The sequence below is a fragment of the Mustela lutreola genome, chromosome 1, assembly GCF_030435805.1.
Source record: "Mustela lutreola isolate mMusLut2 chromosome 1, mMusLut2.pri, whole genome shotgun sequence".
Classification (NCBI taxonomy): domain Eukaryota; kingdom Metazoa; phylum Chordata; class Mammalia; order Carnivora; family Mustelidae; genus Mustela; species Mustela lutreola.
The window spans coordinates 99625477-99637507 of NC_081290.1; the positions used below are offsets into that span (position 1 = coordinate 99625477).

A 12031-nucleotide genomic window follows, 5' to 3' on the forward strand; every position below is an offset into this window, starting at 1 on the left:
TCAGTTTTTTCCAAATCTGCTTTCCAAAATACAATAAACTTTTGGATCCACTTAGAGCTTTTAAAATTCTCAACAATGCTGCTTGAATCTAAAAGATGTACATTTCCACATACTGGACAAATTAATGTTAAAGACAATAGCCTTTGCAGTCTCCCTGCAGACCAAGGAGAGATTAAATTCCTTTCTGTTGCAAATTCTACAGTAAACAGAATAACTATATACTTCAGAGGGAGGGAGAAAAACACCAGAATATTCTGGTAGCTCTTGTCTCTGTGCCTGTTTTAACCCTCATAAGGGAAGGGCCTGTAATACACAGGATTGGTGTCAGCAGCTTCATAGTATCAACTTTGATCCTCTATCATTGATCTGTTTATACAAGGATGGAATCTACAGGAGAAGAAAGATCCTTCTTCAAGCTTTTGAAATTTTAACCAGAAAAGTATTGAAATAAATAAAATACAATATTTCTCAACTGCCACACCATGTGCGGAAGAACTAGGCAGCTGCCATGATGTTGTTGGGACTCTCTGTATCCTAGCAACCATCTATCCACAGAAAGAACCACCTCGTGAATGAAATCCACTTACATATACAAAGCTGATGAAGGCACACTGATAGGCTGTTCCGAAGGGAGGAAAGAAGGTAGTGCTTTTCTCTGAGCCCGCTATTCTCTCCTGTCACTGGGAGGGGGCTTGCAAATAAATCAACGATTACCATGAGTCATTGTCACAGGGGTCTGCTGGCTCTCAAATGCCTTCACACTCACACAAATTCCAGGGGACTAAGTATCCTGGGAAATCCTTGGGAAACCCAGACACTGAGAGACATTAGCATGGTTAAGCCAGGCCTGGGAGAATCAGAAAACCAAGGTCATAAAGTGAAAACAGACACACACACCAACTCAAACTTCAGGCTTAGGAGGAAGGTCAAGAGGTGATGAGAGCACGAGTTTCTGCCTCGTATGTGGCTGAAACAACTGAAGTTTTCATACATTAACTAAATTCCTGCATCAAAGTGAGAGAGGAAAACTAAAGGGCTCCATAAAAATCTGCTTTTTGCTCCTCTTCCTGCTTCTATTCTTGCTCGGACCTGTACCCCGATTTTACACATACCTCATAGTAAAATAATGTATGTCTTCCTTGTAAGGGGCAAGGAGTTAATGATTTCTTGAGAGTCTTCCAGCACAACAGATAACATCCAAGGAAGGACTGGGCAAGGACTGGGTGAGGCCTTCTTGTCCATATTCCAGACAACTGGGGTTAGACATCTAGGCGCCGAGACCCGCTAGCTCCAAGTAACTTATGGAGGACACCCAGGCCTTTGTCCTTGATCTGACCAGTTCCTGGATGCCTGGGAGGTAACGTGTACCAGACCACAATCCTCAGTAAAAACCCCAGACCCCAAGCAAATATGAGATTCTTCTTTTCCTTTTTGAGTCTCACAGCCTCTGCCAGTACCTGTACTTTTTCTATATCTTCAATAACTCTGCTCTCACTCCCTCAAAGCTTTTGTTTGATTTTTGCCTTGCATATACCTAAGAACCCTCTTGGCTGGTCCTGGCGGACCCCTGCTGGGTTCTTGGATCCAGACTGCCTACACCAAAAGAAAGCAATCAAAAATACATGGAACAAATAAAAATAAAAACACAATGGTCCAAAATCTTTGGGATCCAGGAGCACCTGGATGGCTTAGTCAGCTAAATGTCTGACTCGATTCAGGTTCAGGTCATGATCTCAGGGCTGTGAGACCAAGCCCCCCATCCCGCTCTGTACTCAGTAGGGAGTCTGCTTGAGATTCTCTCCCTCTCGCTCTCCCTCTGGCCCTCCCCCTGCTCATGTGCTCTCACGTATACTTGCTCTTTCCCTCTCTCTTTCTCAAAATAAGTGAATAAATCTTTAAAAAAAATCTTTGGAATGTAGTAAAAGCTGCTACAAGAGAGAAGATTATGACAATACAGACCTACCTCAAGAAGCAGGAAAAATTTCAAACAAACAACCTAACCTTATACCTAAAGGAGTTAAAAAAAAAAAAAAGAGCAAACAAAACCCAAAATCAGAAAGAAGGAGATAATGAAGATTAGAACAAAAATAAATAAAACAGACTTAAAAAAAATAATAGATCAACAAAACCAGGAGCTAGCTCTTTGAAAAGAGCAATAAAATTGATAAGCCTCTAGCCAGACTCATTAAAAAGAGAGAGAGAGAGGGAGAGAGGGGATGCAAATAAAATTAGAAATGAAAGAGGAGAAATAATAACCAACACCACAGAATTAGAGGAGTTATGAGAGAATATTATGAAAAAATTATATGTTAAAAAATTGGGCAACCTGGAAGAAATCAATAAATTACTAGAAACATATAACCCTCAAAAGTGAATCAGGAAAAAATGGAAAATTTGAATGGATGGATTATCAGCAATAAAATTGAAGCAGTAATTAAAAAACTCCCAACAAACAAAAGTCCAGAACCAGATAGCTTCATGGCTGAATTCTACCAAACATTTAAAGAGTTAATATCTATGCTGCTTGGGGCGCCTGGGTGGCTCAGTGGGTTAAGCCGCTGCCTTCGGCTCAGGTCATGATCTTAGGGTCCTGGGATCGAGTTCCGCATCGGGCTCTCTGCTCAGCAGGGAGCCTGCTTCCTCCTCTCTCTCTCTGCCTGCTTGTGATCTCTCTCTGTCAAATAAATAAATAAAATCTTAAAAAAAAAAAATCTATATGCTTCTTAAACTAGTCCAAAACATAGAAGAGTCTGAATTTATGTGAGCCAAATTACTAGTCCATTTACTTTTAATGGAAAATAATTAGCTGTTCAATTCTGAACAAAAGCAAAGAATTCCCACCTTCCAACTTCTAAACTAAAATGTCAAATATTTGGACAACCATAACTTGTTCAAAATGTAAATTCATTTAAAGAATTATTTTATTATTTCTTTATAAGCCCACAACAACTTTAAACATCTTAGAGAAACTGGTTCTAAATACAAGAAAAAAATATGCAAGAAATTTAAATAATCATTTTCAAGTGGCTTGTTTTTGATAGTTATTAAAATAAAATTATTACTGGTAAGAAATCTAGCAAGCAGATTTAATTGGTGCTTAGTGCAATTTTTATCAGTTGATGTCACACAGAAAGACAAACAGAATTGCAGTTCCACATGGACACTGACTAAAGTCAGTTTGATGTGTTCTTGTATTTTTAACAAACATTTCTTCTGATTACAAAAATACAAGTTATAAATGTTGAAATTATTTTGACTACTTTTTTAATGTGGTAAAACCATCATCAAGTTTTTCAATGTGTCATTTTTTTCTGTGTGTAAAAAAAAAAAAAAGCAAATTTAATTATTGTAGAAGAAACCAAGCCACATTTAGAAAATATTACTAATATTGCCACCAATAAAAATAATGTTAACAATGATAAAAATACTGATAGCAGCTAAGACTTACTGAGAGCTAATTATATGCCAGGCTCTGTTTTATGCACTTTTTTTTTTTTTTAAGCATTTCTTATGTATTAATTTAGTGGTCCTGGACCGAAGCTGTTCATTATGCCTGGTGAAATTGCCAAAGGAGAATAAAAAAGAAAATGGGGCCTGGATTGCACCCCCAGAAGAGACTCTGACCCAGATGGCCCCAGGTGGTAACCCAGACACTGGCGATTATAATGTATGGTCGGCACTGAAAACAAATACATTAACATAATTCTGACAACAATTTTGAGGGTGTTTTGCACTAAGGAAAAAATCTCTGTTTTGCACTAAGAAAAATGAGACTTGATTCATAAGCAGTAGAACTGGTATCTGAACCCCGGCCTGTCTCCAAAACTTAAAGCTTTTTTACCACTAAGCTTGATGGCCCCTCAAAAGCCCCAAACCACTGAGTACTTGAGGGGGTGGTTTCATTCACATGGTATGTGTAGAAGATCATTTCTATAATTTCTTTGCAGTTAGATTAAAAAAAAAAAAAAACTTTTGTATAACCTTGGCTGAAAAATCAAACAAGATTCTGATCTTGGAATTACTCTGCTTGGAACAGGACTGGGAAACTGACCAAGCCTCAGCCAGTGCTGAAATCAAGGATCTCACTGTTTACGGCGAAGAGCGATCTTCCCAGTTGGCTAACTTAGTACCCCCGGATCCCTCCTGCAGCCAGCTGTCTCAGGGTTGGCCTGTACTTCTTCCTCACCCTTTATTTACTAAGAAAGTTCAGACAAATAATACAGGTACACATGGCAAACAGGAAAAGTTCCTTTTTTCAACTGATTTTTCTCCTCCAGGGCAAACAGGCTTGAAAGTTCAGAAGCCACTTGCCAGCAGTTTTCCTTATTGCTGTTCTCACCTACCTCTAGCTCAAATATGGCTAATAAAATACTCATTCAATTAAAAAAAAAAAAAAAAAGAGGCAGGAAGGATGGTGGAGGGTAGAATGAAAAAACCCAATTCCGTGTTATCAAGTGACTTACCCGGCTAGCAGTCACATGAATGACAACCTTGCACAAAGTAACCTGAACTTTGTCAAACCACAAAGCGTTCTTCCTGCTGGCCAGAGGTGGTCTGGCTCAATGCCAAAGGCAAGTAAAAAGGCCAGTAGAATTTAATTGGCAGAAAATTAGATAGCACTGTATCTATTTAGAGGGGAGGAATACTATCCTCTGAAATGCAGGGGGCACAGGGTGTGACCCAGGCAGTTATCGGCTAACATGAGATGTGGAGTGTAAAGCAAGGGAGTTTAAACCAGTGACTTGCAAGGAACGAGGGAGCAGAGGCGGAATCACCAAGTGGCATCCAGACATTCTACACTCTCTGGGGTCTGTACCATGTCACAGGACTGTTCAAATAAGGCACCTCCTGGTATGACTTGATCAAAGGGTTTTAGTCAAGCTGTGGAAGGGCCAAGGGACATTATTGAGCACCACCTGCAACCTCCATGCTGGGTGCATTTTATGTGTCATCTCACGCCATCCCCATGACAATCCCGAAACGGGGGTATACTTAGTTCCCAGCAACAATCTAGTCTTGCTCAAGTATTCAATAGGTAGAATGGATTTGAAAGGAGGTGTGTTTGCTTCTAAAGCCTTCCACTCTGACCCAGTCCCGCTTGACTCACTGTCTCTAGCCTGGCCTTTAGGTTTACTTGGTGCAACCAGCCTTAGTGGTGGCAGCTCTGAGCCACCTGCAGGGGCAGCAAGGAGCCCAAGGCAGAGGCTCCTTTGCAAGCAGGAATCAGTCAGTTTGTTCCCTGAGCCTCTAAAGGTATATGCAGCAGTTCATTTCTCTAAAATTTTGCTCTCTCAGATTCTGCTTCTTGACTGGCTCCTACCATCTCCCCTCACATCCCATGCAGAAGGCAGAGCCTGTCTCGGGGCACTGGCCAACTAGTCTCAGAAAATTCTCCTGCCCCAGAGAGTCTCCAATCCACTTGACATAACTGTCCAAAAGTTTTTACTTCTGCTCCAACAGCTGAGGAACAGGTTCGTGGGGGCCTTTTGGGGGGGAAGGTGGAGAGAAGGGAAGAAGGGGAAGCAGGAGTGGGGAGAGAGAGAGATGTTTTTCAGACAAAGTTCTCAAGCATGATGATTCTTTGCGTCTGGTAAAAGTTCCATTTCTCCTTGATGGAAAACCCCTTTAATATAGGAGGGGTGTGTGGCATACTGTCATTTCTTAGCAGTGCTCAAAGTTTCAATGCACCTGTTAGTCAAAAACTGAAGTTGCCCTCAGAGCTCAGAAACAGCAGGAGAGGGGAGAGGAGGTTGAACTTGAAACTTGGCTTTCAAAATGACAGAACCACATTTGTTCCCTATTCCCTTCCCATTTTTCACGAGTGTTTTAGCAACTTCTGAGTTCTTATACAAAGTTATCAGAAAGAAGGATTTTTTTTTTAACTTTATGGCTTATATAGAAACAGTTTCCCAAAAAAAATCCATCTGTTTCCCCAGCTTCCAATATAAAGCTGACTAGCCAAGTGAATAGATACTCCTCATGTCAGAATAAATACAGCAGTTTACATGAAAAGAAATGTTCAGTTACTTACAAATGAGACATATTCACTCAAACACATAAGAACAGTTTGAGAGCTGTGAATTTTTATAGTTGGTAGCAGATTACCTCTCACAACCAGAAGGAAATGTACTTGCATTAGAGAACAAAAATTACCCAAATACACCCACCCAAAGACAAATCAGAAAAAAACACCCAAGTATACAAAACAGAATGGACAGGTATATGAAGGCAGTTTCTGGGAGGATATGAATTCCTTTTAATGAGATGACTTACCCACACAAGTAGAATTTCCCTTTCCTGAGGGAGAGGCTTCAGGGCAGTTCCAGTGTTCCAGGACTGAGAGACTAGCAGAACTACATTTAAAAACTACTGGCAACAGAATGACTAGGACGAGCAGCATAATCTTGATAGGCTTGAACCTTCAACAGAAAATCACTTGACTTTGCTTGAGCATAGCCCGGGCAGAGTGGGTACGTCTGACCCCAAGCGTGTCCCCCTGGGTTGGCCTGCAGCCCTGGGGCATCTTTCGCTCTGCTCCTTTGCTGTATAGTCTTCCAGCTCTTCCTTCTTCAACTCAAGACGGTGGCCTGCAGCCTGTCGGGGACCCCCGGGGCAAGATTTCTTTATCAAAATTCTTGGGAAGTCAGTAAGACATACCTGACACCCGTATGACAAATTTCACAGTTTCACGGCCGCTGACTTCTAGAGGCCTGCTGCTGACTTCCCTGTGACAGGCAGAGCAGTGTAGGCCACGGTGAGAGAGAGAGGAAAAAAAGGAAAGTGATGGAAAGTTCCGACCGACCCTTGCTGAGGCTGAAAAAGAAGTACAGAGATAGGATTCCTCCCCAAACATAGTTTCTCTTTTTGCAAAGTAGAATGACTCCCTTTCCTTTTTAAAGCCCTTTTGGCTCCACCTCCTGTCTCCTTCAGTGACACTTGAGTGAGCCTCTGTTTGCAAATGTGCGTGTGGGCAATTGCTTGCTGCAGGAAAGCAGGGACGGCTGCCAGGGAGGAGATAACTGGCGACTCACCATAAATATTCCGGGCAGAACCAGGGAGAGAGCAATGAGAGGGCTGTGGAGTTGCTCCTGGTGTCTAGGAGGTACCTGTGGGAGAGTGGCTGTTTTCATACCTGGAGGGATGGCAACAAAGCTAAACCGGGCCACACACATCCTTGGCGAACCACAGTGCGGATAATTAAGACTTGGAGTAATTGATCATTCACATGAGCCGTATTAGAACAAAATGTCAACACCAGCACACATTCCTGGAGCTTTATCTTTTTTTCTTTCTCCTGTATATTTTAGAGCGGAATTTGAGAGATTATTCTTTCCAAATCAAAGGGAAATCCCTGAAGCCAAATGAAGAGATACAGTATGCACCGACACCTTTTCTTTCAGCATGAGCATAACAAAACATCAGAAGGGGCCAGGAGTGCAGGGAAAGGAGTAGGTTGTTATTACAGAGCCCCGTTGGAAAAAATAAGCTAATGGTGCAGAATCTGGGAAGCACTGGAAATCCAGCACAGCTGACTGCTGTCCCTTCCCAGATAACTTAGGCTATCTTTTCACATATCAGGGGTAGAAAAGAAAAGCTTGAAGTACCCATTATTGCCCCCTCGGTTGTTTTGTCAGGAATGCACCCAGAAATAGGCAGCTCAGGCAAACCGTTTATACCACATTTGATGAACAATGGAATTTTCTTCCCGTTTACTTCACCCTGGGAAACAAGTTTTCGTTTAAGTTGCCTAGAGGTAGTGTTCCAAGTGCTAGTCAAAATGTAGATAAAGCGATAGTCACAACAGTCAAAGTAGTGAGCACCCATTCTGAGAGAGCAAAGGAAGAACTCCAAGCCTTTCACTCATATTTATGTCCTCATCATTCCTCTGATACTGGGTCACTTTCTGAAATGGCTAAAGTCAGGATTTCTCTGATTTTAGCCGGCCACAGCCAGACAGCTCTGATTTCTCACAAGAGAAGCAGACCCTGGCAGGCAGCAGAAGTCACATGGGGAAATATATGGAATATTCCATTGCTTTCTGGACTCATTTGGACTCGAAACTCAGAATGAATGTCCTCCAATAACCTGCACTAAGTTTCTAACCTTGTTAAGCTTCCCCTTCAGCAGAATGCATTGCCAGTGTTACAGAGGACGAGGACTAGAAGGACAGTCAAGCACTGGGCTGAATTAGTGGAGAGAGGAGGAATGAATGATATGAGCACAGATATGAAGTAATCCACAACTATATTCTATTTGGATGTAGAGTCTCTTCTTATTTTTTGGTTGTAAGAAGGCTCACTTTCCTAATTACATGTGACGTGGGCTAACAGGGTCATTAATGTTGAGCATAAGCCCCTTAGGAGATGATGGAATCAGCATGGCTACGGTGGACGTCAAGACTGGAGACTGATGTAAGAGATCAAGCTCAACTCATCCACAGAAAACCAGGGTTGCCCAGATAGCAAAACCTTAAACGAGAGCTACCCATGCTGAAAGGACTTGCAGAGATATTTTATTACTCCATATTCTTACTCCTAGATAAACCTGAACCTCTTCTGGGCAAATGAACATTGCCCATATTTTAAAGGCGCCCAGAAATCAGTTTGATGGGCCAAATACCCATTTTAGTTTCTGGGATTGAGTCAAATTAACTAATTCATCGGTTAATTAAACATCTATGTGTGCTAGAGCCCTGTACACAAAACAGAAGTCATGGCCCCCTAAGTTCAAGAGCTTGCTTAGGTGGATTAACAACAACAGAAGGTAGTTTGTGAGTATGAGCTAATGAAAGGCCAGTCACCAATGATTCCGGAGGTGTCAGGAAAGAAGGGGCAACTGTCGCAAACTGCAGACCGGAGCATGCAGTGAAGCTTCGGGAGATAAACAGGAAGTCTCACATCAGCGTGGAGAGGAGGAAAGCCAGATTGACCATAGGACGTGGAACGGGAATGGACAAAGAAAAACAAATGCTTATTTATGAGGTCCTTAGATCCTGAGGGGACAGAGATGGATGGGAGGAAACCCTGCTGGCAGGTTAGTAAGAGAACGGGGTATTAATGGCAAGGAGACAGCTCCGAATGTTTTTAAGCATAAGTGGACATCAGTGGGAGAAGGGAGGCTATTGGGAGACACGGTTATACGTGCTGGTCACCATTCTTACTCTGCAGATAAAATTTTCCTATTGAAGCACAAAGCACCTAATTCTCCTGGGTTATAGATCTGCTGTATGCCCAACTGCTGTTTGTCATCACCATCACCACACCATCAACAGACTGTTCCCAAGGAGCCAGGCATAGGCGAAGTACATGCTTTATTCACATCACCTCCAACCTTCCCACCACCTCGCCATTCACAAATCAGGACACCAGAGATCAGAAAGTCTGAGAAATTTTCCCAGTATCACACCCATTTATGGAGGGCACGAACTCTAAAGTCATTATCGTCTCCTTGTTAACAGTGGTTTTGATAAGAAAATATTTATAGCAGCTTTATTCATAATCGCCTAAGACTGGAAGAGATCAAGATGTCCTTCAAGAAAAGAATGGATAAATAAACTGTGGTATATCTATACAACAGAATATCACTCAGGAATAAACTGAGCTGTCAAGCCATTAAAGACCTGAAGGAATCATAAATGCATATTGCTAAGTGAAAGAAGCCGATTTGAAAAGCTCCATACTGCATGAATTCAACTTTATAACATCCTGGAAAAAGTAAAACTCTGGAGACAGTAAAAAAGATCAGTGGTGGTCAGGGGTCAATAGGGGGAGCACAAAAGATTTTTAGGGCACTAAAACTATTCTGTAGGATACAACAGTGGTGGATACATGCCATTATACACTTATATATTTATCAAGGCACATACAATGTACAACAACAAGAGTGAACTCTAAACTATGGACTTTAGTTAATAACAATATGCATCAATAGTGGCTCATCAATTGTAAGAAATGTAGAGCACCAAAGCAAGGTATTAATAATAGGGGAAAGAGGGGGGACTATGGGAATTCTCTGAACTTTCTGCAGTTTTTCTGTAAGCCTAAAACTGCTTTAATGAAAACAGTCTATTTTTTTAAGAAAAGGGAGTCACTATCTACCATCCAGTTAAGCAATGCTATGCTCAATGCACAGATTAAGTAATGCCATGCTTCTACCAAATGAAATCAGATTTTAAAAAGCTCTTGGTGAACAAGAGTAAAAGAGGAATCCTGCCCATGCTCCATTTTTCAGCTAATTCCTACCCCAGTCACCTAAAAAGGTACCAAGTCTTCCTCTGACCAAGAGGAAGAAAACAGACTCCAGAAACTGGACAGACAAAAAAGAGCACAAAAATCCATAATCTATAATTCTATGAAGTAGCAGCAAAATTTAAAATTAAAAGAAAAGCTCATTTTAGACTGCACTGCATTTATTTACAGAATCTCAGCCTGTTTGTTTGCAACCTGAGGAGTTTCTTGGGTGAAATCTGAAACTGGCCCTGCACTGGAAGGGCGGGGAGAGACCAGAGAAAGGGGCAGAAAAACAAAACAAACAAAATAAAAACCCTCTCAAGAAAGACCCAGTGGATGGGTGCTGATTCATTATGGCTCTGGAGCTGATCTCAGGACCGTGAACTTGACCCCTCCGGGGGTTGGTGCTCTGCGCTGGGTGTGGAGCCTACTTAAAGATTCTCTCTCCCACTCCCTCTGCACCTCCCCCCACTCTCTCCCTCTAAGAAAACAAACAAACAAACAAATCAAAGACCAGGTGGAAAGTAGGTTTCCAATAACATGGAATTTGGGGGCAACAAAAGTCTAAAAGGCCACAAAAGGGAAACAGCACCACTGCTTTCCTTGAATAATGGCTAATTACTTGCTTTTTTTTTTTTTTTTTTGGTCATTGTTAATCACTGAATCTGGGTTTTCCTCTGAATTCCACACAGAGCATGTACCACACAATTTTAACATAAAGCACCTGCTTTTTACACGCATTTTAGGATAAGCTAGGGAGGTGGCAGTTTTAATAAGCAAGGGGACTTACTTAGGAGGCTCGTCATAGGAGGTTGCCAGATCAGCGGGTCTCTGCACTCACTGGCCAGAAGCTTTGAAGTTTATTTGGAAGCCTTAACAGGGTTCAATCACACACATCCCTCAGCGCCTCGCACTGCATTGCTCTCTCAAGGTTGCATCCTTGAAATGGCTCCGGCTACAGGAACAATGAGCGGAACGTACCTTCCAAGCCCAGGATTGGAGGTGGGGAGCCTCCCACTGCCTGGTCCACCTAGCGGGTCATCCGGCCTCAAGTCCTCCGGGTCACCTCCTCCGAGTATGACTTCTTCACCGTGCTCTCGGGTATTTTTAACTTATAAAAATGTTAAGGGTTAGGGAAAGGGCTCTGGCTTTTTTTTTTTTTTTTAATCATGCGTGATTCACGGTTTCCCCCCGACTTTCAGTTCCACTGAATCTATAGGAAGCGTAGTTCGTGAAGTGTGGACTAGGCGTCCCTGCGTGGCTCCGTCAGCTAAGCCTCGGCCTGCGGCTCAGGTCCTGATCCCAGAGTCGTGGGGTCAGCCCCACGCTGGGCTCCGGGCGGAGGGAAGAGTCTGCTTCTCCGTCTCCCTCAGCCCCTCGCTACTTCCTCCCCGCTCCTGTTCTCGCTCTCCTCTCTCTCAAATAAATCTTCATTTTTATTTATTTATGTATTTTATTTATTTTTAAGACTGTTAGAAGGCTGACAGGAGCGCCTAGAGATGCTATAAACCTCATGTGATTAAAACTCCTTGCTTGGGGTGCCTGGATGTCTCAGTCGGTTGAGCCTCTCGCTCTTGGTTTTGGCTCAGGTCATGATCTCAGGGATCTCAGGGGTGTGGGATGGAGCCCCGCACTGGGCTCCGAGCTCAGCACAGAGTCCGCTGGAGGTTCTCTCTCCCTCTCCCCTTTCCTGGCCCCCGCGCATGCTCTCCCTCTCAAACAAAAATTTTAAAAAACTACTTGCTGTAAACTGATGAAAATGTAAACCATAGTTTGCAGTTCTTTCTTTGTCCTTATAATAG

At 42.5% G+C, this 12031-nt stretch overlaps 1 protein-coding gene and 1 long non-coding RNA gene across 2 annotated transcripts in view; one reads left to right on the top strand and one right to left on the bottom strand.

The window, feature by feature from the left end:
- Positions 1-6887, bottom strand: part of EGF (epidermal growth factor) — a 100471-nt gene extending 93584 nt beyond the window's left edge. Inside the window, exon 1 of the mRNA XM_059170984.1 lies at positions 6274-6887. Coding sequence (XP_059026967.1) covers positions 6274-6400 — 127 coding nt within the window. The 5' untranslated portion in view covers positions 6401-6887. The remainder of the gene's footprint in view (positions 1-6273) is intronic.
- Positions 6888-11262: 4375 nt separating this feature from the next.
- Positions 11263-11668, top strand: LOC131819591 (uncharacterized). The gene is made up of 2 exons (XR_009349250.1): positions 11263-11330; positions 11432-11668. It is a non-coding gene; the product is annotated as an uncharacterized LOC131819591 (long non-coding RNA).
- Positions 11669-12031: the final 363 nt, after the last annotated feature.